At 39.4% G+C, this 26,779-nt stretch overlaps 1 protein-coding gene and 1 non-coding gene across 37 annotated transcripts in view; both read left to right on the forward strand.

The window, feature by feature from the left end:
• UBAP2 (ubiquitin associated protein 2) overlaps positions 1–26,779 on the forward strand; it is a 161,324-nt gene that overhangs the window by 112,303 nt on the left and 22,242 nt on the right. For 22 of the 36 annotated variants that reach the window (XR_010841949.1, XR_010841950.1, XM_067041326.1 and 19 more), the window contains 7 exons: positions 3,811–3,876; positions 8,353–8,405; positions 12,051–12,118; positions 14,367–14,556; positions 18,024–18,237; positions 21,656–21,933; positions 22,761–22,930. Coding sequence is in view for 34 of the 36 variants with exons in the window: in XM_067041326.1 (XP_066897427.1) it covers positions 3,811–3,876; positions 8,353–8,405; positions 12,051–12,118; positions 14,367–14,556; positions 18,024–18,237; positions 21,656–21,933; positions 22,761–22,930 (1,039 nt within the window). In the remaining 2 variants the exon portion in view is untranslated. Of the gene's footprint in view, positions 1–3,810; positions 3,877–8,352; positions 8,406–12,050; positions 12,119–14,366; positions 14,557–18,023; positions 18,238–21,655; positions 21,934–22,760; positions 22,931–26,779 lie in introns of those variants that run through there. The other 14 variants (XM_067041331.1, XM_067041342.1, XM_067041344.1 and 11 more) reach the window with 3 other exon arrangements.
• Positions 14,677–14,757, forward strand: LOC131762066 (small nucleolar RNA SNORD121A). Its single transcript, XR_009337148.1, has one exon. It is a non-coding gene; the product is annotated as a small nucleolar RNA SNORD121A (small nucleolar RNA).

Raw genomic sequence — 26,779 nt, forward strand, 5'->3', positions numbered from 1 at the left:
AAAATATAAAAGTATAGCTCAATAATTAGCTAAAAAAGATAGTTGCCGCCATCACAGAAGCACAGCGAACTAGAAATCAAATACACTATCAAGAGGACCAATGAAAGTTATAAAAATGGTAATTTGAAAAGACTAGTATCAATAAAATTGATAAGTTTATTGTGAGACTTATCAAGGGAAACAGAAGAAATATATAATTTGTTTTAGGAATGAGAAAAGGAAAATTGATATTAATTATCTTTATAATCTATTATAATTAACATTATAGCTATTAAAAATCAGAAGATACTTTGTCAATAAATCTTTTGCTAACATTTGCAATTACAGATTAATCTCATTCTTCAAAACAGCTGTAAAAATTTTAAGCCACAATATTGGAAATCAATTCAGTAAACTAGAAAAAGGCTAATATATCATGGCCATATTAAGTTTATACTTGATATTCAAGTTTAACATTTAAAAAATCAGATGACTCCTAGATATATACCCAAGAGAATGGAAGATACAGGTTCACATAAAAGCCAAATGTCCTTCAGTGGCTGAATGTATAAGAAAAATTATCCAGATTAGTCAGATACATAGAAACATAAGTAGACTGGTGGCTGTTGGGGGCTGGGAATGTTTGGGAGAAATGGGGAGTGGCTAGGAATGGGTGCCAGATTTTTTTGGAGTGATGAAAATATTCTGGAGTAGGTGGTTGTGATTCTTGTACACCTTGTGAATATACTGAAAACCAATCAATTCTGTGCCTTAAAAGTGTGGATTTTTTTTTTTTTGTACGCGGGCCTCTCACTGTTGTGGCCTCTCCCGTTGCGGAGCACAGGCTCCGGACGCGGAGGCTCAGCGGCCATGGCTCATGGGCCCAGCCGTTCCGCGGCACGTGGGATCTTCCCGGACAGGGGCACGAACCCGTGTCCCCTGCATCGGCAGGCGGACTCTCAACCACTGCGCCACCAGGGAAGCCCAAAAGTGTGGATTTTGTGTGAATTATATCTCAATAACAAAAGTATTATTCACCCCTTTAACAGAATAAAAGAGAAACTCCATATCATTTTAATAAGGAAAAGCATTTGACAAAACCCAACATTTATTCCCAATTTCTACAAAAGTCACAGCAGACCTCACAATTAATAGTGATGTGTAGAATATTTTTCTTTTGTAACAAGATCAAGGGGCTTACTCTCACTACTCTTACCTTTTTTTAAAAAAAATAAAGGCAAAAGATTTAGTTGAACTGAAGAGAAACAGGAGGATTACTCTCGTTACTTCTATTCACCCCTGTAACAGAGGTCATAACCACTGAAACAAAGATTGAAAAAGAAAAGAAGGGTTGGGAAGGGAGGAAAAAAACCTGTCATTTCTGGCAATGATATAAAAGAATCTATAGATAAATTAATAAAATTAATTAGGAAGCTTTAAACAGTGTAGATAGTTGACAGGTAATATTTCTATAAACCATCAACAAAGAGAAAATGGAAAAAAAATTAGTGGCCTCAAAAAATATCAGATGCTTATGAAGAAGTCTAATGATGTGCAAGGTAAGACTTCTAAATGAAAATATAAATGATAAAATCTTACTGTAAAATGTAAAATTGAGTGTTTGAAGAAGCATTAATAAACAGAAGGATATACCATTTATAGTAGTACAAAAACATGAAGCACTTAGGTATAAATCTGACAAAATATGTGCAAGATGTGTATGTTGAAAATTACGCAACACGATGATAAATATCAAAGATGACCTAGAAAGGGAGCAAGATACTCAGTGTTTATGAGTTGGAAGATTCAATATTATTGACATGTTGTTTCTCCCCAAATTGATATACAGGTTTAGTACAAGTTCATTCAAAATCCTAGCAGATTTTTTGTGTGTCAGTTGTAACTTGATTCTAAAATTTTTATGGAAAAGTATAGGTATGAACATAGCCCAACCAGTTTTGAAAACTAACAGTGTTCAAAGATTCACACTCCTTGATTTCAAGAAGTTGCCCTAAAGGTACAGTAGTCAAGACTGTGGAATTGGCAAAAGCACAGGGATAGATCAATTAATAGCAAATCTAGAAATAAACCCACAGATACAATTGGTTTTGGACAAAGGTTCCAAGGCAATTCAATGGCATACATTATACTGTATATAAAAAATAACTACAAGTGGATAATAGCTCTACATGTGAAACCTGAAATCACAACTTCTAAAGAAAATACAGGGCAAATCTTAGCCACCTTGGATTAAGCAAAAATTTCTTACATAGGGCATAATAAGCATGAGTTTAAAAGAAAAACATGGTTCTTCAGAAGAGAATAAAGAGAATGAAGGAGCAAGGCATAGTTTAGGAGGAAATATTTATTTAAAACCTCTTTGAAAAGAGACTGTATACAGACTGTGTAAAGAATTATCACAACTCGTTGAGAAGAAAACAAACAACCTAGTAAAATGAGCAATTAAAAATGAACAAAAAATGAAAAGTTGTGGAAATGGATGGTGATACTGGTTATATCACGTTGTGAATTACTCAGTGCCAGTGAACTGTACACTTAAAAAGGTTAGCATGGTAAATTTTATTTATCACATAAACATTATTTTACCACAATACAAACTTGACATAGAACGGTATACACATTCTGTATCTGTGTCAGTTTTTTTGCTATTATATTTTACTGGAATTATGTGAGATGTAATCATGGAGGGGGAGACTGGGTGAAGGATAACTTCTTGTGAATGTATAATAATTTCAAAATAAAAAGTTAATGAAAAATGAGCAAATGATTTGAACAAATGCTTCACAAAGGAAGATATATGGATGGCAATAAGCACACAAAAATGTGCTAATCATCATTGATCATTGGGGAAATACAAATTAAAACCACAGTAGGCTACCACTTTCACCCATTAAAATAGCTTTAAAAGAAAACTGACAGTGTCAAGTGTTAGTGAAGGTAACGGAGTAACTCGAACTCCTACGTTCCTGGTGTGAAAGCATACATATACTTTACAGTCTTACAATCCCAACCCTAGGTTTTTACTGAAGAGGAATGAAAACATCCACACAAAGACCTGCATGTGATGTTTGTAATGGCTTTATTTATAACCGCCACTGATTTTTAAATCAGATATTTGAAACAGAATGTTGAATTAGTCCATTAACTGCTATTTTTCTTTTTTCATATTCCTCCATCTCTTCTTCCTTCTCCTTTTGTCTTTATCTCTTCCCTCTCATTCCTCTTATTTTCATTTAGAGTAGCAGAATGTGTTCGATGCAAAATACAGTTAAAGGTTGTCATCTGATGGAGTGCTGGCTATTTCTCTAGAGGCCTCCTCACAGAATGGTATTGTCTTGTTGATAACACAGAGTTCTGAGTCTAGCCCACAGCCTCATAGGCTCAGAAACCTGACTTGACAGGATAATAATCAAATCCATTCCCTAGAGTCAGACTCAAACATTACCCAAAATAGAAAGACTGAAGGATAGTCAAAATGCTAGTTTATAAATTTACTAAAAACATACCTTTTAAACAGATTGGAATGTTTTCTTTGACAAGTGGGAAGGGAACTTGGTGAACATGGGAATGAGAACAAGCATAATTGATGCAAATTGAATGTTCAAGATCTGTCTGGCTGTTAAGATTCATAGTTGGACCATAGCAGTCTGTCATAGCATGAATTGCAGTAAGTTTCTTTTTCCGTGGACACAGTATATATTTAGTTTGATGCTTTCCCTCCTTCGTTTAATTTGCTGACCAGTTTCTCTTCTGATGAATACCTTAATTGTTGTGATATGTTAAAACCTTCCATTTTACATTGATTCACAGAACTGGCATCAAATTCTCAAAAAGTAGCTCAGAATCTGCCAAACAAAAATTCTTTTGGACTCAGAGGTATGAATTTTTTTTTAAATTTCTTAGTTAAGAATCTGATAAAATGCTTAAAATATCTTCCATTTTTATCAAGGCTAGCTAATAAAAATTCATCAGATGAATGTTTGTAAACTATATTTTTACAACTACTTGATAAAATAATTATCAGCTTTTGATAATGGAAGTGTTTTTCACGTTGGCCTTCAAGGTGACACAGTTCTTTGCATCACTGCTGTCCTTTTTTCTACAAGGCTGTCTTATATGTCCTTTTGATAGAGGGCTAACATCAAGTTAAACTGAACATAAAGCATACATCTTAGATTTATTGTTTTAAGCTAAAAATAATGTTGAATTTTTCTCATATGGTTGATGTGAAGGTCTGTAGGTCTACAATGGGGAGCAAGGTCTTCCTGTAAAATTTTAATATTCCAAAATAAGATTAGGACCTGACTCTGTATTCTTCTGTATCTAATGTCACGTAGTTTTTAGAGTCCATGTATCTAGCGTGGGTCACTGTGACAGCTTGACTCTGGCTGCTGATACAGGGCTTCCCCTCTGTTGCTTGACATAACACCTTACCATGCTGGACTTCTGCTTACAATTTCATACGTTGTCTTCTGCCTGCTTTTAAATCTACTCGGGGGCTTCCCTGGTGGCACAGTGGTTAAGAATCCACCTGTTGGTGCAGGGGACACAGGTTCGAGCCCTGGTCCGGGAAGATCCCACATGTTGCAGGGCAACTGAGCCCGTGTGTCATAACTACTGAGCCCACGCTCCTTAGAGCCGCAACAAGAGAAGCCATCGCAATGAGAAGCCTGCACACCGCAAAGAAGAGTAGCCCTCGCTTTCTGCAACTAGAGAAAGCCTTCACGCAGACCCAATGCAGCCAAAAATAAATAAAAATAAAATAAGTAAATTTACTCAGCTTCTCATCCTCTTCTACATGTCTAAGTTTGCGTTTTAATTATTTTCATAATACTCCTCTCTAAGTGGTAGACCAGTCTCTTTACATGTCATGTATAAGAATGTGTGTTTTAAATTAGTATCACTGAATTGTACACTTAAAAAATGATTACCGTAGTAAGTTTTATAAGTATTTTGCCACAACTTACACATTTTGGTGGGTGGGAAAGGATGTTCTGAACTTTAGGTTAATTTTAATATTTTATAATTTTTTATAATGCCTCATTATTGTTTCTCTCCCCTGGAATATCCCTTCTTTTTTTTTTAAAAAAAAGAAAAAATTATTCATTCGTTTATTTATTTGGCTGAACCAGGTCTTAGTTGCAGCATTTGGACTCTTAGCTGAGGCATGTGGGATCTAGTTCTCTGACCAGGGATCGAACCCGGGCCTCCTGCATTGGGAGTGCAGAGTCTAACCACTGAACCACCGGGGAAGTCCCGAATATCCCTTCTTAAATATCTGTTCAGATATTTTCCAGCCTTCAAGGTTTTTGCTGTGATTCATCTTCCCCATAAAGTTTCTATTAGCATTCTAGCTTTCCATAACTTTTCATCCTGTAAATTTCCAGTGTATTAATCAGATTCATGTAATTTATATATCATTCAGTAATATACTACCCTGATCACTCCCTAAATTTTTACTTGTCTTTTCAGTGAGATATGACTTTGATACCTAGCATCACGCTTTCTTTACATGTAGGCTTTTAACCCAGTATTATTTGGTTGATGATTGATGATGAAAGGTTCCTAAGGAAAATTCATCATAAATTGTTTCCTGTTATAATCTTAGTTGCTTTGAAGGTGAAAGTTTTATGAATGATTTTTGAGGCTTTTTCTATTTCTTGACTAGAGTGTTCCTAAATCTGCTTAGAATGAGCCCCAGCTTTTTATAGAATTTGTAGTCTTTAGAGTACTGTCTCCTATGATGAATTTGACAGCATGAATACAGGGTAAGTTGGATGGAGGCGGCACCAAGACCACTATGTACCGGCCATCTTTGAAATTAGTCCACTTGTAAATTTTTAAAACTATGCATGTACTTAGACAAAAGTCTGGAAGGAAATATAGTAAAAGGTTGGAGATTATGTATTAGTACTTAAGAAAGGCACTAGTTAGTACTTAAGAAAGGAAGATGATAGTGAGGTATAGGTGGATGGCTTGCCTTGGATTCATTTAGCTTTGCGTACTGTGTGCTAAGAGACCTGTGCAGGGGTCTAGAGATCCAGGTTCCAGTACTGATTTCTGACTGGGACTAATTGCACCTTGTGTTTCTTCACTTAAACTATTATGTCTTTCTGCTTTCGTTTATGAAAATATTTTAATTCAAAGAGATGTTTTGGGGACACATAAATTGATAGTTGTTTTGTGACATTTCTGGAGAAATTATGGAAACCATTTAAAGATATGATAAATTAGCCAAAACAAAGGATCAGATTGTCAGTTCAGATATTGAAACCTGGGACTTCCCTGCTGGAACAGTGGTTAAGAATCAGCCTGCCAAGGGCTTCCCTGGTGGCGCAGTGGTTGAGAATCAGCCTGCCAATGCAGGGGACATGGGTTCGTGCCCCGGTCCGGGAAGATCCCACATGCCACGGAACGACTGGGCCCGTGAGCCTGCGCGTACGCGACGGGAGAGGCCACAACAGTGAGAGGCCCGCGTACCACAAAAAAAAAAAAAAAAAAGAATCCGCCTGCCAATGCAGGGGACACAGGTTCAAGCCCTGGTCCGGGAAGATCCCACATGCCGTGGAGCAACTAAGCCTGTGCGCCACAACTCCTGAGCCTGCACTCTAGAGTCCGCAAGCCAGAACTACTGAAGCCCGTGCGCCTAGAGCCCGTGCTTCGCAGCAAGAGAAGCCACCGCAATGAGAAGCCCATGCACTGCAATGAAGAGTAGCCCCCACTCGCCGCAACTAGAGAAAAGCCTGCGCACAGCAATGAAGACCCAATGCAGCCAAAAATAAATAAATTTATTTTAAAAAGTATTGAAACCTTGATCTATCAAGCTTTACTGTTATTTCAAGGGTACATGCAATTGAGAGGGACAGAAGATCAGGGAGTTCTTCCCTGCAATGCATATACCCTGTGATCCACAGTATAGGTGAAGTCTAGTCTAAGTGGTGTGTGTTGTTTTCTTACACACCAGAGAATGTTTTCAGGTTTGAAACATCTCCGTTTTATAACCACAGAGTAGCATATCTTGGGTGGTATTTTACAAGGAGCCATGTTCCATAAATCCGTAGATTCTACTTTTGTTTGCCATGATCAATGTTAAATTAGTGACATCCTATTGAAAGCGTTCCATAGAAAAGGACTCTTTTCTTAGGTGACACCATCAGTTTAGTTATTAGGTTATTGACATGATTCCAAGGAAGTTAGATCTGTTCATCTGCCTTTTTCCTTCAGGGGTATGCCCTTCCTTTTCCCACACACAAACCTCATTGTAAGTCAGATGCTCAACTTATTTTTCCCATTGAAGGAACTGAAAACATTCACAATCCCACTTCCTGATGGTGGTTATAGTTAGTAATCTTGGTGTGCTTCCTTTTAAAAGCATTTTATTTGGGTATGTGTTTGCATGTATGCTTTAAAATAATGGGAATATACTTATACAGAATAGCTAAGCACTGATGTCAGCATATCTGAACTCATATGCTTTTCTTTAAAGCATAATTGATTTATATGTAAATGATTGTTCTGTAAGAACCATATGAGCACATTTTCTGTACCTGCTCATCAGAAGTTAATAGCCACATACTTTATATTAATAGGACTAATGTTTAGCTTTGCTGGAGACCTCTTAGGAAACCATACAGTGGAACTAATATAAAAAGCATACTTCTTGGGTCTTTCCTGATGGCAGGGTGGTTAAGAATCCGCCTGCCAATGCAGGGGACACGGGTTCAATCCCTGGTCCAGGAAGATCCCACATGTTACAGAGCAGCTAAGCCCGTGCGCCACAACTACTGAGCCTATGCTCTAGAGCCCATGAGCCACAACTACTGAGCCCAGGTGCTCTAGGGCCCATGTGCTCCACAACAAGAGAAGCCACTGCAATGAGAAGAGTAGCCCCTGCTCACCGCAACAAAGCCTGCACACAGCAACGAAGACCCAATACAGCCAAGAAAAAGAGAAAAGCATACTTCTCTAAGTTTGATAATCCACCTGAAATGAGGGCCCAAAGCAGAGCTGCCTTATACTGAATTGTGTTCTTTTAAATAATATATATCATAAGGAACTCCTTGTTAAACATATTTATTTGTGCTGTGCCATACTTTCTTTCTTAAGGCAGAATTGCTTGGATATCATCCAAAAGCAGTCTGAGACATTGCTTTTGAATTTTTGTGGATAGTACTTAGCCAAGTTGCATTTGAAAACATGACTGATTTTCTTGAGATAGATTAAGAGCTTCATATTTCTTGGATTGTAAACTATATTGCTAATGATATATGTGATATAGTGCCATACACAATAGAGAACCACTTGGAATCAGACATTATTTGACTTTGCGGTGTAAACTGTGATTGTCAACAGGGGCCTGGAAGAATTCTGTGGACGAGTGGACAACGGAAGACTGGACTGAAGATGTAAGTGTTTAGCACCAGGTCTGACCATCTTTCTTTTGGATTCTGGTAGGGACACATGTACTTTGAGGAAAGCTTGAGACACCTTACGGCTGTGCTTGGCTCCCTTTCAGACTTCTGTGATTACCATGTTGTTGTTTTTTAGCAGATACTTCTCAGAAGGAAGTTGGTGTTTTCAGGTTTTTGAGGAACTTGGTTTTAAAGCAACCGTTTAAAGATGACCAGGTGTTGGGACTTCCCTTGCAGTCCAGTGGTTAAGACTGTGCTTCCAATGCAGGGGGCACAGGTTCAATCCCTGGTCAGGGAACTGAGATCCCACATGCCATGTGGTGCGGCCAAAAAAAAAAAAAAGACCAGGTGTTAAGTAGGAGTGACATTTTTTTCTCTATCTTTGTTTTATTTGGCTTGATAACTAGCTGATGCTATTATCCTGGCCTGTGAACAATACTTACTCATTATAACCTTTTTATTAAAGGAGACAGTCTATGTTTGGGGTTTATAGTTGAAATTAACCTGAATAAATCATTCTGGTTCTAGGCCCAACCAATTCCCTTTTCAGCTAGACTGGCTCTTTTTGTATTCATTTATTCCATAGACATTTTTGAATATACTGTACTAGCTTCTGGGTAGTGTTGATCTCTAGGTTCTGGGTTCAGCATAAGATATCTTAATCATTTTTCTGTTTCACTCTTAAGGCCCAGAGCAAAAGTATATACATGTTAGAGAGTTACAGCTGACATTGGAAAGGAGAGAATAAAGGGTTTACAAGTATTGACCTTCAAGATTGCATGAAGTGACCCAGACTTTAAGATTTTATTTTTCTTTTCGAGATTATTCCCCATCTCCCCATTTTGTACTCACAAACTTTTTTTAAAAAGAAACAAAACTGCACTTGTGCTTTCTTTCTTTTTAGCACTATTTTATCTGACTTGTTAGGGAATGAGCTGGGTAGGGTATGAAAAAGAAAGTTATGCTCATTTGATTGGAATTTTGGAAATTTAGGGTTTTTTATTTTGTTCTGCTACATGCTAACCATAAATCCTTGGGGTATGATGTCAGTGGACTCTCTGGTTATCTGTAATCTGAGGAGACTGAACTAGATGGGTGGCTATTAGAATCAGTGGAGGGATGGTACCAGTGATGATAAGAAGTGAGAGTGAGCAGCCTGTGGACACCATACCTTATTTCAAACAGAGCTGTCCTACTTGTAAATGCTTTGTGTTACTAGAATTTTTTTAAAATTAACTAATTAATTAATTTTGGCTGTGTTGGGTCTTTGTTGCTGCACACGGGCTTTCTCTAGTTGCGGCGAGCAGGGACTGACTACTCTTCGTTGTGGTGCGCGGGCTTCTTATCTCAGTGGCTTCTCTTATTGCAGAGCACGGGCTCTAGGTGAGCAGGCTCAGTGTGGCTCACCGGCTCTAGAGCGCAGGCTCAGTAGTTGCGGCGCACGGGCCCAGCCGCTCCGCGGCATGTGGGATCCTCCCAGACCGGGGCCCGAATCCATGTCCCCTGCCTTGTCAGGCAGACTCTCAACCTCTGTGCCACCAGGGAAGTCCCTAGAATTTTTGCTAAGAGTTTGTTGGGAGAAAAAAAGACTTCCAGAGCTAAAAGCTTTATATCTCCTTGCCTGTTGTCTGGGTCAGTAGGTAGGTTAGAAAGTCAACAGGCTGTCAGAGGGCAGATGACCTGTATTCAGATTCTAGCTGGATTGACCTGTTGACCTCAGATGAGGCATCTTTTCTTTCTGAGCCTCCTATTTTTCATCCCTAAAACGAATATCATAATAGCTGTCATGCCTAACTGATGGGATTTTTCTGTGCTTCAGATGAGGTCTTATGATGTAAGTCTGCTAACAGGCAGTTCAAATGTACACATGTATAGGCAGTAATATTCTGCTGTATAGACCATATTGAATCATAATATAATTACTGAAAAGAATTACAATAGGGAATTTGGGCATCTTCTTTTCTCGGGAAATATCAAAATTACTTCAAAGTTTTCTGACATATACAAAGTAATGGTGATTGAAAGGTGAGTAATCTAAAATGCAAATCCTAAATTCCTTCTAGAGCTTAGGAGAAGAAAACTGCAATTTTCTGTACTCTACCGGGTTAGATAGATTTCAGTGATAAATGTAGTTCTCATTTTCCTTGAATTTAATATTTTCAAGGCTTTAGATCTACTCTATTGTTACTTTTAATAGAATTACTCCTTAATTGCTTCTCTCTTTGTCTTAATTTAATTTGTAAGATTCTTTAAGGCAAAAATGGATTCCTTAGAATTCTTAAGATACTACCTTGGATTAGGGTGCAGCATAGCATAAGCCTTTCTTGTTGAAATAGTATAATCAATTCAGTAATTTTGTTTTTACGGAGAATGAACATCTACTGTCTGCTCTGCCCCTGCCTTAATATCAGTGTCTTAGGAAGTCTGATTTTATGCTGGGTTTCAGAGTTCTGAGACATTTAGCGTTGTTAAGAATTACAGCAATCTTCGAATAGCATTTTCATTAGTTTTTCACATTATGTCATTAGATCAACAATATCAGCCTGTAAAAGCCCATGCCCCACTTTGAAAACAGAGTCTGCCTTTCAACAATGTAAATTGAGGTTTCAAGAAATTTTATCCTGTGTGCCTTAAAAATACCTTAAAACAATATGCATGAATTTCAAAACAATTATGTTGAGTCAAAAAAGTCAGACAAAAAAAAAAGACTATTTTTAAAAATTCCACTTAAAATTCTGGAAAATACAGCCTAATCTGTAGTGACAGAAAACATACCGGTGGTTGCCTGGGGATGAAAGTGAGTGCTCGAGGAATTGATTACACAGGGACAGGAGCAAACTTTTAGGGTAATAGATACGTTCATTGTCTTGATTTGGTGATGGTCTCACGGAGTATACATATGACACAACTCATTCAGTTATTCGGTTTGAATATTTGCAGTTTATTGTATGTGTTATACCTCAATAAAATTATTTTGATCAAAACAGTAAGGAAGGGCTTCCCTGGTGGCGCAGTGGTTGAGAATCCGCCTGCCGACGCAGGAGACACGGGTTCGTGCCCTGGTCCGGGAAGATCCCACATGCCGCGGAGCAACTGAGCCCGTGAGCCATGGCCGCTGGGCCTGCGCGTCCGGAGCCTGTGCTCCACAACGGGAGAGGCCACAACAGTGAGAGGCCCGCATACCGCAAAAAAAATAAAAATAAAAAAAATAAACAAAATACTAAAACCATCTGTGTTTGGGGAAAGAGAATGTCAATTATTTTGCCTTTTCAAACTTTCCAGTCCTTTTTGGTGTTTATAGTAACATTAGTGGTGGTTTTTATTGGTGTTCTCATTTTATATAATGTGAAGTAGAATAGTGAAACTGGGACTTGAACTGTGGCGCAAGGATCTGGCTTTACTACTTCACTTTCTTGTTTCGCTGATGTGGAGTTCTTTTGTGGGATTATCAATCTAAATTTATCTTCGCCATAAGAAAATTATGTGCCATGATCACTCGTATATTTCTTTTCCTTTGACCACCTTTTGGGTGAACTAGAATAAGAGTACCAGTGACTAAAAATTGTCAGGAATTTGATACATTTTGATTAAAATAAAGATTAAAATAAGATTAAAATATTTTTAATCCTTTCATTACAGCTTTCTGAAACAAAGGTCTTCACTTCCTCATCTGTTCCAGCAGAGCACCTTGCCACACCTGGGCAAAGGTAAACGCTTTCCCCCACCTTTTGTTTTTTAGTCAAAGCATAATTGAAATTTCTTGCCTCAGGAGAGTTGTTTTCTTCCCCAGATCTCTTTCTATTTTTTACCCTTTTCTTGACTCTTTCTGTTTTTTCTCTTTCTTGTGTAAGACTTTTATTTTATCCCTGACTTACTTGGTGAGCTGACAGAGCCTCCGTCATTTCCTAATTTGTTGTGATCACTGATGAATTAAAATAGCAATTATGTTTGTGTTAGAATTTGTGACAGAGATAATGTTAAATCTATTTAATGGTTCTTTTTTTTACTTCTGTAAGCATACTGTTTTTGACAGATAAACTTAACAGAACTATCCTTTGGTTTCTTCATATAATACCATTTATTTAGATCTTCTCAGGGTAGTACAAACTTCTCATTTTATATGGGTTCTACTAGTTTTAATCTACTAACTTCATAGATTACAGAAAAGGAAGGAGCTTTGGGGGTAATAGAAACATAGAATGTGTGTAGAATTGAATTATTGAAAAGCATTTATTTGCATCCTAGTGTTTACAATAACTCTAAAAACCTTTGATTATGGTTTCAAAATGCAATGATCTAGAAGGATGAGAGCCTTGATATATTTGACATCTGAGCATTGAAGACAGTTTTGAACCCAACATGCTCAATCTCTTGCTAAATGTGATGGTTATAAGACTTCTTTATAGGGAAATAAAAACGATCAAAGGTTATGTCTTGCAATATATTTTGTGAATTGCTCAGAATTTCTCCTTAAACGGATATAACTTCTGCATTGTATTTACTACTCAATGAATTTGATAGGATCATTTTCATTTAAAAAATAAGAAGTGGACCTTTTCAATGGTTATTTTTCAGAAGACAGTGCTGGACTGTTTTTCATGCATATGGCTTATCAATCTTTTGGAATCGAACTTGGTTCTGGTTTTTTTAGTGATGGAACTTTTAAGATGGGTCATATGTAATATAACCACCATGGATTTGTATCCCTAGAATTAGGCTGTCATAAGTTAGAACATTACCTTGGGGTCCAAAATACTAGATCCCATAACTTCAATCCGGTTATGGGAACATGAGAGTTGGTAGTGGATAAGGAGAGAAACTTAGGCCTAGGAACTTTGCTGTATATCACAAGTGAGTTTTGAATTATTTGACCTTCCAGAATCTGCCTCACTGGCATGGTCAGAGTTTCCATTAGGAGAACTGCCTGGAACTGGCCTTTAAAAAGATTTAATGGGGCTTCCCTGGTGGCGCAGTGGTTGAGAATCTGCCTGCCGATGCAGGGAACACGGGTTCGTGCCCCGGTCTGGGAAGATCCCACATGCCGCGGAGCGGCTGGGCCCATGAGCCATGGCCGCTGAGCCTGCGCGTCTGGAGCCTGTGCTCCGCAACGGGAGAGGCCACAACAGTGAGAGGCCCGCGTACCACAAAAAAAAAAAAAAAAAAAAAAAAGATTTAATGGAGCAAATTATCATGTTAGGTCATCCTGTGGAGAAATTAGTGGCTCATTCCCATGTCAAGTAGTATATTACTTGGAAGATCACTTCTTCCTCATGCTTTCAGGTTTTAAGACCATGATTCTCCAATTTGAATCTCTGTCTTTCTGGGGACATTATAAGAATTCTAGTTAACAGAGTATTTGTTAATACATTGTGCATTTTTTCCTAAATATTTAAGAGAGAAATTATATGAGATTTATATAAATGTAAATATATTATTGGATAGAATGCAGAACTTATAGGAATATTTATGATAAATGTCAGACTGCTTCAGTGGTCTAGTATGGCTTTGGTCCTCATTCCTCAAAAATATGGATTCACTCTCCTTTAGGAAAGTTTAAGAGAGACTGGTTTCAAGTGATAAAGGGAGCCAGATATTCTAAAGGAAACAAGCCAGACTTGAGAGAATTGTTTAAGTGTACTCAGTTGCTCCAGGTTTTCAAATCGGTTGTCATTGTGCCATTTCTGTGGAAACATCTTAATGCACATTTTCGTTTCTCTTCTCTGCAAAGCCCTGTTTCGGTCTCTGTGGCTCGGTATGCCTGTTTGGGGAGGAGCAGTGTGTGGCGGATGATTAATTCCCAGCTTTTGGCTCCTTAAACTCCAGTTTCCAAAGGTTTTCGTCACTGGGATTATTTTTAGCCTGAACTTATTATTTTATATTGATTCACTTCTCAAATTCATTTTTTTGGTGAGATTTGCTAATGACTCATTCTTCATTTGCTTTTTGTCTGCTTAGTGTTGATCTGGTAGCCTTGCTCCAGAAGCCTGTTCCTCACAGTCAAGCCTCAGAAGTCAACTCCTTTGAAACTTCCCAACAGCAGGGCTTTGGCCAAGCCCTTGTCTTCACAAATTCTCAGCACAACAATCAGCTGGCACAAGGGACTGGCAGCTCCACTGCTGTCAATCCCTACCCACCTCAGAGTCTGGTAACTCACTTTTATTTCAGTATGGGATTTTAAGGAATGTACCCATGAACAAATGTATTCTAGAATGACACATGCCTTATGATTATTTTTTACATATAAAAATGTCTACACTAGATCTCAGTCCAGAAAACAATGATGTGATAATTTCCAAGCACATATCTGATGATGCCATGTGGAATTCAACTGCTGAGTTTTCTGGATGAAGATAAAAATATTTCTTTATGATTAGTTGAATTATGAATTAGTTTGGTCATAATCATTTAGTTAGACATCCTTCTTACTAATGATTTTTTTTTCTTGGATTTTTCTTCAAAGTCTGTCTCTATACTTTAAGATGTTAAATTTTCATTTGTTTTCCAGTTTACTTAAATGCTAATGTTTGTGAGTATTGGCTTGCTAATATGCGGGAACAGTTCTTTCTAGGTCTGCCTAGGTTCTTACATTTTTTGCATTTTTATTTGTTATTCCAAACATTATGTAGTAGAGGCCCTTAAAAATTTGGATGCGTTTTCAATGGAACAGTGTCATCTGTTGCTGCATATATGACTCTGGCTCCCATAAGAATTAAACTCCCATCAGAAAGAAGTTCAGGAACCTTTAGTGAAGCATATGAAGATACGTGATGGGAATAAAAGAGCGTAGAACATGAAAGAATGTAGCTGCAGAATGGTGAACTCAAGTCTCTATCCAAGTGTGGGCAGTTCTGAGTTGGCAGAGGGGAGGTTGGAAGGACAATAAACACAGATCCACAGCTTTCCCTAGTGACAATTACTTTGGTTCATTCTTTGCTATGTTTTACCTGAAATCTACAGTTGAGAAATGGAATTTCTTATGAATACGATATATGATAATCACCCTCTCCCACTTGACTCAAAATCCTTTGCTGTTCACTAAAAAAAAATGGAGAATTGAATATGTAAACTTTTCATCGCTATCTTCTACTCTGCATAGTCATGTCATGTCATGTCAAGTGTAACTGGCTTGGGAACTTGACATTTTTAGTGCCATTGTTGATAGTGTTTGAGAGGGTATCAGTGCTTGAAGTCGGACAGGCCCAAGGCAGGGTGCTGTCTCTGTTTTGAGAGAGCCCAGTAATACCCCTGACTTTGATTGAACTATCCATTTCCTTTCTCCTTCTGCCACTGGTATACTGATGTGATGTCCTTGCTGACTTGCTGGAATCATAGGCCACTGAGAGCGTAGATAAGACGTGAGTTGAGTTTTTGTTTCTGTTTTTTACAGCGTCCCTCAGGTATGTTGCTTTTTGTTGTAGACAACATCTGGAGAAACTGGAGTAAGAACTGTTTGTTTAGCATATTAGAGCAGTGGTTCTCAACCCGACTATACTTTTTTTTAAAAAAAATATTTTTATTTATTTATTTGGCTGCATTGGGTCTTAGCTGCAGCACGCGGGATCTTCATTGCGGTACGCAGCATCTTTCATTGCAGCACGCGGGCTTTTCTCTGTTGTGGCGTGTGGACTCTAGAGCGCGCAGGCTTAGTTGCCCCACGGCATGTGGGATCTTAGTTCCCCAACCAGAAATTAAGTGTCCCCTGCATTGGAAGGCGGATTCTTATACCACTGGACTACCAGGGAAGTTCCGACCCTACTATACTTTTATAATCATTGGAAAACTTTAGTTAATAACAACATTAATAATGATAATAGTCAAATTATACCAGATTCTACACAAGACCAATCAGAATCTTTGGGCTTGGGAGTTGGGCACTTGTGTGTGCTTATGTATATGTGAGTGCATGTGCGCAAGTGTACCAATAGACACATTTGTAAACTGCCCCCATTGATTGAAATGCATAGGTGGAATTAAAGTCCTGTGCTAAGTGTTACGTAAAGCAAGGTGCTAGTCATTGATGCAGTGATGTCATCGTGTTGTGAAATACACAGAAAATGCGTTAAGATTAAATGCTGAAACAGGATAGAGATTAGGTAAAAAGAGAAAGAATAGAAACATCATCCAAGAAGCCTTTATTGAGCAAGTAGGCTTGAGCTAGGTTTTGGTGGATTTATAGCAACATAAGAGTAGTGTTAGCGGGCAGCATGAGCACAGAATCATTAGTAGCGATAAGTAATGTTAGCACAACTGTTCTAATAGAAGCAGATTCTGTGTTTGATGTGCAATAATTGCCGACAACGTAGTTTTGGAGAATTTGGATATCTTTAGAACAACTGGGATAGATAGTCCATGCCTTTGGAAATTGATAGCAGAAATAATTCCGCTTTCTAGATCTGACCTTTTGATGGAATGCAAATCATTTCTATTTTTAACCTTTAAGATGGTTATGGAAAGGTGTTTTAAAAAATTTTTTTAATGTTTGCTTGTTTACTTATTTATTTATTTATTTATTGACCACACTACATGGCATGTGGGGTCTTAGTTCCCCAACCAGGGATCGAACCTGTGCCCCCTGCAGTGGAAGCACAGAATCTTAACCACTGGAATGCCAGGGAAGTCCCTGCAAAGTTATTTTTGACAAAGGACTTAACCTTTCCAGAAACTGAATGATCGTGATACATAAAAATGCAGTTGATTTGCCACTGTATGTTGTCTATTCACATTGGGAGCATATTTGGTGTAGTTAGTCATCTAAACCCCTTGAAATAAACACAGCAGTGTCCAGGGAATCTGCTCAATACACAAATAAAATACCACCTGTGTAATTCATATCTGATTTTGGAATACGAACTTTTTAAGTAAGTACTGCGACCTGCATCTGATCTTGCAGGATGACCTGATGGCTGATCTCTCTGTGACTAAACCTATTAAAAACATTAAAAAGTTAAAGACTGTATTTTGTTTTTTAGGCTTGTCTCTGTCGTTTTATTCATGGTATTTCTCTTTACTTTAAAAAAAGTAGTATTGTGTTTGTGAACTTGTGACATCACTTTTTAAATGAAAATCAATTTCTTAAAATCTAGGGAAAATATTCCCCTTCCCTCTAACCTCTTTTTAAAAATAATTAATTAATTAATTTTGGGGGGGCTGCGTTGGGTCTTCGTTGCTTTGCGCGGGCTACTCTTCATTGCGGTACACGGGCTTTTGTTGTGGAGCATGGGCTCTAGGTGCGCGGGCTTCAGTAGTTGTGGCACGTGGGCTCAGTAGTTGTGGCTCACAGGCTTAGTTGCTCCGCAGCATGTGGGATCTTCCCAGACCAGGGATCGAACCTGTGTCCTCTGCATTGGCAGGTGGATTTTTAACCACGGCGCCACCAGGGAAGCCCCCCTCTAACCTCTTATATCAGAATCAGGAAGGACTGTTGGATTTATGTAGTCAGATCTTGTTGCATAGTCATGTTTTCATGTAGTATTTACTCGGGATGATTCTTATTAATTCAGAATGTTTTAGGTTATAATTTTTTAAATCCTTGTGAAAATACATGCCGTGTTTTAGAGCCTATTGTAGAAATTCTGTATTGCTGAGGACTTTTGTTTTTCTTTCCCTTTAAAGTCATCCGTCCTTGGTTCAGGATTTGGAGAGCTCACACCTTCCAAAATGGCAAACATCACCAGCTCCCAGATTTTGGACCAGTTGGAAGCTCCGAGTTTGGGCCAGTTTACCACCACCCCAAGTTCACAGCAGAATAATACAAGTCCTCCCACAACCGCTTCTTCTTGGGACCTCAAGCCCTCAGCATCCCAGTCCTCAGTCCTTAGTCATTTTGGTAAGTGTGTATTTCGGTAAGTGTGGTGGTTTGCCCCTAGTGAAGACATGCCGAACATTAGCAGAGCAGGTTGACTTTTGCACACTAATGTGGGTTTGACCAGACATATTTCTTTTTTAGTAGAACTTCTGCAGAGTTGCTGAGTTAAATCAGTCAGCTTGGCATTGTATAAATACCTGCATTTATTTGTTAATATTAGTAGTAGTAGTAAGTACATACCTTGAAGAGATGTGCAAAAGCATGGGAACAGTCATGCAAATATAAGGAAACAACACTTTGAATAAATGCCTGGACAGATTTTTTTGAGCTTTATTAGAATAAGAAGGTGGAATGTGGACAACACTTTAAATCACATCCTCTGGTTGCTTTCTGATTCTAACACATGCGTGTATCCACCATGATTTGGTCCAGACTTAATGTCTGTGGTTTATAATTTAAAGGCATCGTGTGTAAGTTGGATGTTTTCTGGGAGTAAGCTGTACTCCCATAGACTTCGTGACATTAAACCACCATTTCCCACCAACACACACATGCCACAATAGCAGGGGGTTACTTTAACCATAGGGTCAGCTGTCTGGTTTATGTTTAGGGTGTATTGAGAGACATGGAAGCACATTTCTCTGCTGAATGGAAGTACCTGAGGCTACTCTAGGTTTGAAGTCGTGTCTACCAAGGAATTCACTAAAGATTCAGTGCCCAAGATTTTTACTGGGGGACTGGTTATATGGGCACCCTCCACCTAGTACAAACCAAAATTGTAGAATCCCAGAAGGAAAGCAAGTATTCAACATAAACCGCATTGTACAAATAATCGAGGAGCAGAGAATCCCTTTTATCAGTTAGAGTGTAGGCATCCTTTGCCTAGAACATACCAAAATTCCCTGTTCCCAGACAGAAGCTGAGAGCCCATCTGCAAGCTGGCATTTCTGATGGCAGCTATAGGCCGCCTATGTATGTTAACTTTTTTCTGCACACTTAACAGATGAGTGGTGTGACTTTTTAGATTTGAGTGTGCTATTCCCATATTCTTTAAAAGCCTCTCTTCTTTGTACATGCCTCTAATATCAAGCCAGAAATAGATTCATCTATGATGGAAATATACTAAGTCATGGGATGGCAAACCTTCAACTGGATTTGCCACCTGTTTGTGTACGTACACTTTTATAGGAACACAGCCACAGCCATTCATTTCTGTTTTTCCTATAACTACTTTCAATCTACAAAGGCACAGTTGAGAATTTGCTAACAGATGGCCTTCAGAGCCTAAAATATTTGCTGTCTGGTCCTTTGCAGAAAAGGATCGCCAACCTCTATCCTATATGACAGAGGTAGCATTTCAACTCAGTGGTAGAAAGATGGTTTATTTCTGTTTGGTAACTGGCTGGAAAATGAAGTTGGATCCCTAACTCCCACTCTTCAGCAAAGTGCCAAATGAGTGAAATACCCAAACATAAATAATGAATCTAGAGCAATAATAGAGAAAAACATGGGAAGATTTTGATATACTCTGTGTGAGGTAGACCTTTCTAGATATGATAGGAAACACCATATTCAAATGAAAAGGGAGCCAACCTATGAAAATAAATTCGTATTATAGGCAAAGGGCTAACTTCCTTAATATAAAAACTAACTGAAAATCAAGGAGACCAACAACGAAGTAAAAAAATAGTCAAGAGAGGGTATGGGGCTTCCCTGGTGGCGCAGTGGTTGAGAATCCGCCTGCCGATGCAGGAGACATGGATTCGTGCCCTGGTCCGGGAAGATCCCACATGCCGCAGAGCAACTAAGCCCGTGATCCATGGCCGCTGAGCCTGCGCGTCCGGAGCCTGTGCTCTGCAACGGGAGAGGCCACAACAGTGAGAGGCCCGCAAAAAAAAAAAAAAAGAGAGAGGGTATGGACAGAGTTCATAGGCGAAGAAAACTTAAGTGTATGCAGTGATTTTTTTTTTTTTTTTTTTTTGCGGTATGCGGGCCTCTCACTGTTGTGGCCTCTCCCGTTGCGGAGCACAGGCTCCGGACGCACAGGCTCAGCGGCCATGGCTCACGGGCTTAGTTGCTCCGCGGCATGTGGGATCTTCCCGGACCAGGGCACGAACCCGTGTCTCCTGCATCGGCAGGCGGATTCTCAACCACTGCGCCACCAGGGAAGCCCAATATGCAGTGATTTTTAGCCAAACATATCATTTTTAAAAAATTTATTTACTTTTGGCTGCGTTGGGTCATTCATTGCTGAGCGCGGGTTTTCTCTAGTTGTGGCGAGCGGGGGCTGCCCTTTGTTGTGGTGCACCGGCTTCTCATTGCGGTGGCTTCTCTTGTTGCGGAGCATAGGCTCTAGGCGTGCGGGCTCTGTAGTTGTGGTGTGCGGGCTTAGTTGCTCCATGGCATGTGGGTTCTTTCCGGACTAGGGCTCGAACCCATGTCCCTTGCATTGGCAGGCGGATTCTTAACCACTGACCAGAAGGGAAGTCCCAAAACTTATATCATTTTAATTTGTGTCTTTTCTGCTATTTTTCCACCAAACTAGGAAGGATAAAAGTGTGGTATTACAGTATGTTAAAAAGTTTGTGTTCTGTCTATGGATAGGAATTTTGAAGTGTTTGTCAAAATTTAAAATATAGTCACTCTTTGAACCAGCAACTGTATTTTAGCAATTGATTCTTGCACTTGACCAAAATGTCTTATATAAAAATATATTCATTGCAGCATTGTGTTTCATAGCAAGAGATTGCAAAACCTAAAAGTTTATTAATATAGTACTGGTTTTAAAAATCAATACCTATGTATGATGGATTACTTTGTAATTATATAAATGAAGTAGCTCTTTATACATTAATGTGGAACAGTCTCTGAAAATTAAATGGATTGCGAGGAAGCAAGATGTGTGTGTGTATGTGTGTGTGTGTGTGTGTCTGTGTCTGTGTCTGTGTCTGTGTATATATACTGAAACAGTATATCTGAAGATATTCAAGAAACTGGGTACTGCTTCTGTGGATCAAATTTGGGGATGGGGTGGAAGGATGATTTGTATTCACATCACATTCATGTGGATTTTTGTACCTTTTAGATTTTGTAATATCACATATGTTACTTACTGAAAAAAAATCAATAAAATAGTTTTCAGAAGTTAATATAAAACACCTATTCCCCACCCCATATGCTTTAGCATAAACTAAATCTCCTCTCTGCATAAGACATTAGCTACAAACCCATTCAGGTGTTCCTTTCAGTCTATCATATACCAGTTGTTAAACATTATAGACACACGCACACACCACATTTGGGATTCAGCTAGAAGACGGTTGGGAGAAACTAGTGATGACAGCAACCCTTCAGCATCAGTGCTGGTGGAAGAGGGAGCTGTGAGCTCATGTGCCTAAATGATTGATTGTTGCCCCCCCCCCCCCCCCCACCTTCTTAGACTTCAAATCTCAGCCTGAGCCATCCCCTGTTCTTAGCCAACTGAGCCAACGACAGCAGCAGCAGACTCAGGCAGTCACTGTTCCTCCTCCTGGGTTGGAGTCCTTTCCTTCCCAGGTGAAACTCCGAGAGTCAGCACCCAGAGACAGCAGTACATCCACTGTGAACAAACTTCTACAGCTTCCCAGCATGACTGTCGAAAACATCGCCGTGTCTGCTCACCAGCCACAGCCTAAACACATCAAACTCCCTAAGCGGCGAATACCTCCAGCTTCTAAGGTGGGTCTTCCATCGTGAAGTCACAGTCCCAAAGATGGACGTATTTTAACACTTAGTTCCTTTGGTATTTTCAAGTACATAGTATACTGCTTTATGAGGACTCAGTCATTTCTGAGCAACTGGGCTAATATAGAGGGAATGGGTTTGTGCTAAGAGACAGGGACTGTCCATTCAAATTACAGGTCTGGCTCAGGAAATCTGATGGTCTTGTGTATTTAACTCAGAGGACCTGCTGTTCTTACGTATTTAGCTGTGTTCTGTAGACAGAGGTTGAGTGGTTCGTTGACCAGGTAATGCTTTCATTAGAGGCCCCTCTTCTTTACTCATCCTTCACCACAATCCTTGCCCCTCTCTTTCCTCAAAGAAGCAGTTGGTGGCACTGACCATTCTCCGGTTAACTTTTTAATTTTTCTTTGCTCTGTTCCTTTCTCTTTTATTTTTTTATTTTTTATTTTTTTGCGGTATGCGGGCCTCTCACTGTTGTGGCCTCTCCCATTGCGGAGCACAGGCTCCGGACGCGCAGGCCCAGTGGCCATGGCTCACGGGCTTAGTTGCTCCACGGCATGTGGGATCTTCCCGGACCAGGGCACGAACCCGTGTCTCCTGCATCGGCAGGCGGATTCTCAACCACTGCGCCACCAGGGAAGCCCCCTTTCTCTTTAAAAAAAAAAAAATCATCTTCCTTTTTCCTTCTTTTCAGCCTTTCACTCCTTGTTCCTCAGGCCTGCCCACAATGCCCTGGGAACCCATTGCTTGTTAGCTTTGTAGGCCTTTGGGACTTGGAACCTCTGACCTCTGTTGCTGACATCATGGTTTTGCTTTTTCAGATCCCAGCTTCTGCAGTGGAAATGCCTGGTTCAGCAGATGTCACAGGATTAAATGTCCAGTTTGGCGCCTTGGAATTTGGATCAGAACCTTCTCTCTCTGAATTTGGATCAGCTGCAAGCAGTGAAAATAGTAGCCAGATTCCCATTAGCTTGTATTCGAAATCTTTAAGGTATACAACTTCCCACTTCTCTCTCCGGTTTTGACTGAATTAAGTCCTTTGCAAAGTAAAACAAAATAGAGCCTAAGAAATCACCTGGTGGAGAAAAGACACCCTGTAGTGATGGGTTTGTGCCGTCATCACCAGTATCTAATTACAGAACATTTCTTCCATCACCCTAAAAAGAAATCCTGTGCCTGTTAGCAATCACTCCCAATTTCCCCCTTCTTCCATCTCCTGGAAACCAGTAATCTGTCTCTGAATTTGCCTGTTCTGGACACTGCACATAACTAGAAAAATGCAATAAGTGGCCTTTTGTATCTGACTTCTTTCACTTTAGCATAGTGTTTTCAAGAGTCATCCATGTTATAGTGTGTATGCATTTTGTTTCCAAATAATATTTCATTTTGCAGATACATCACATTACTTTATTCATTCATTAGTTTATGGACATTTGGTTGCATCCACTTTTTGGCTATTATAAATCATGCTGCTGTGAAAATTCAGTTAAAAATTTTGTGTGCTTTAATTTCTTTTGGATATATACCTAGGAATTGCTGGATCATATGGTAACTCATATTTAACCACTTGAGGAACTGTCAAACTTTTCCCACAGAGGCTGCAGCATTTACATTCCTACCAGTAGTTTATGAGGGATGCAGTTTCTATACATCTTTGTCAACACTTATTTTCTTTCAGTGGAATATTTTATAAATAGAGAATCCCAGATTTTAGATTCTATTTTATTAAATTTTTTACTTTCTAGAGCCAAAATCTGATAATTGCTTGAGTTTCCTTATCTAAGGATGGACTCACAATATCTGGATTCCTTAAAGATTCTTAAGGATCTTTAAAGATGTCACTCTGCCTGTCAATTAAATTAGGTGGGTCTAATTTGGAAGGGGGGAGGGGTGGTTGTTTTGAATCTTCAGTTGCATCATTTAAATAATGCAGTAGTAACTGTGATTAAAAACCTTCCAACAAACAAAAGCCCAGGACAAGATGGCTTCACAGGTGAATTCTATCAAACATTTAGAGAAGAGTTAACACCTATCCTTCTCAAACTCTTCCAAAATATAGCAGAGGGAGGAACACTCCCAAACTCATTCTACGAGGCCACCATCATCCTGATACCAAAACCAGACAAAGATGTCACAAGAAAGAAAACAACAGACCAATATCACTGATGAACATAGACGCAAAAATCCTCAACAAAATACTAGCCAACAGAATCAGCAGCACATTAAAAGGATCATACACCATGATCAAGTGGGGTTTATCCCAGGAATGCAAGGATTCTTCAATATATGCAAATCAATCAACATGACACACCATATTAACAAATTGAAGGAGAAAAACCATATGATCATCTCAATAGATTCAGAGAAAACTTTCAACAAAATTCAACACCCATTTATGATAAAAACTGTCCAGAAAGTGGGCATAGAGGGAACTTACCTCAACATAATAAAGGCCATATGTGACAAACCCACAGCCAACATCGTTCTCAATGGTGAAAAACTGAAACCATATCCTCTAAGATCAGGAACAAGACAAGGTTGCCCACTCTCACTGCTGTTATTCAACATAGTTTTGGAAGTTTTAGTCACAGCGGTTAGAGAAGAAAAAGAAGTAAAAGGATTCCAAATCAGAAAAGAAGTAAAACTGTCACTGTTTGCAGATGACATGATACTATACATAGAGAATCCTAAAGATGCCACCAGAAAACTACTAGAGCTAATCAATGAATTTGGTAAAGTAGCAGGATACAAAATTAATGCACAGAAATTTCTTGCGTTTCTATACACTAACGACAAAAAACCTGGAAGACAAATTAAGGAAACAACCCCATTTACCATTGCAACAAAAATAATACAATACCTAGGAATAAATCTTCTTGAAGAGACAAAAGACCTGTATGCAGAAAACTATAAGACAATGATGAAAGAAATTAAAGACGACACAAACAGATGGAGAGAGATATCATGTTCTTGGATTAAAAGAATCAACATTGTGAAAATGACTATACTACCCAAAGCAATCTACAGATTCAATGCAATCCCTATCAAGCTACCAGTGGCATTTTTCATAGAACTAGAAACAAAAAATTTTACAATGTTTATGGAAACGCAAAAAACCCCAAATAGCCAAAGCAGTCTTTTTTTTTTTTTTTTAATATATTTATTTGTTTTTGGCTGCCTTGGGTCTTCGTTCCTGCATGCGGGCTTTCTCTAGTTGCGATAAATGGGGGCTACTCTTCATTGCAGTGCACAGGCTTCTCATTGTGGCAGCCTCTCCTGTTGCAGAGCACGGGCTCCAGGTGTGCGGGCTTCAGTAGTTGTGGCATGTGGGCTCAGTAGTTTTGGTTTGCAGGCTCTAGAGCGCAGGCTCAGTAGTTATGGTGCACGGGCTTAGTTGCTCTGCGGCATGTGGGATCTTCCCGGACCAGGGCTCAAACCTGTGTCCCCTGCATTGACAGGTGGATTCCCAACCACTGTGCCACCAGGGAAGCCCCCCAAAGCAATCTTGAGAAGGAAAAACGGAGCTGGAGGAATCAGGCTCCCTGACTTTAGATTATACTGCAAATCTACAGTAATCAAGATAGTATGGTACTGGCACAAAAACAGAAATATAGATCAGTGGAACAGGGTAGAAAGCCCAGAGATAAACCCACGCACATATGGTCACCTAATTTATGACAAAGGAAGCAAGAATATACAATGGAGAAAAGACAGCCTCTTCAGTAAGTGGTGCTGGGAAAACTGGACAGCTGCATTTAAAAGGAATGAAATTAGAACACTTCCTAACACCATATACAAAAATAAACTCAAAATGGATTAGAGACCTAAATGTAAGACCGGACACTATAAAACTCTTGGAGGAAAACATAGGCCGAACACTGACATAAATCACAGCAAGATCCTTTTTGATCCACCTCCTAGAGAAATGGAAATAAAAACAAAAATAAACACATGGGACCTAATGAAACTTAAAAGCTTTTGCACAGCAAAGGAAACATAAACAAGACGAAAAGGCAACCTTCAGAATGGGAGAAAATATTCGCAAACGAAGCAACTGACAAAGGATTAATCTCCAAAATATACAAGCAGCTCATGCAGCTCAATGTCAAAACAGCAAACAAGCCAATGCAAAAATGGGTGTAAGACCTAAATAGACATTTCTCCAAAGAAGATATACAGATTGCCAACAAACACATGAAAGGATGCTCAACATCACTAATCATTAGAGAAGTGCAAATCAAAACCACAATGAGGGGCTTCCCTGGTGGCGCAGTGGTTGAGAATCCGCCTGCCGATGCAGGGGTCACGGGTTCGTGCCCTGGTCCGGGAAGATCCCACATGCCGCGGAGCACCTAAGCCCGTGAGCCATGGCCGCTGGGCCTGCGCGTCCGGAGCCTGTGCTCCGCAACGGGAGAGGCCACAGCAGTGAGAGGCCCGCATACAGCAAAAAAAAAAAAAAAAACCACAATGAGGTATCACTTCACACTGATCAGAATGGCCATCATCAAAAAATCTATAAACGTTCTTCAGAACCTAGGGGCAGGACAGGAATAAAGACACAGATGTAGAGAATGGACTTGAGGACCCGGGGAGGGGGACAGGTAAGAAAACTGGGACGAAGTGAGAGAGTGGCATGGACTTATATGTACTACCAAATGTAAAGCAGATAGCTAGTGGGAAGCAGGCGCATAGCACAGGGAGATCAGCTCGGTGCTTTGTGACCACCTAGAGGGGTGGGATAGGGAGGGTGGGAGGGAAACGGAAGAGGGAGAAGATGTGGGGATATATGTGTATATGTATAGCTGATTCACTTCGTTATACAGCAGAAACTAACACACCA

This window comes from Kogia breviceps, chromosome 8, assembly GCF_026419965.1.
Source record: "Kogia breviceps isolate mKogBre1 chromosome 8, mKogBre1 haplotype 1, whole genome shotgun sequence".
Lineage (NCBI taxonomy): Eukaryota > Metazoa > Chordata > Mammalia > Artiodactyla > Physeteridae > Kogia > Kogia breviceps.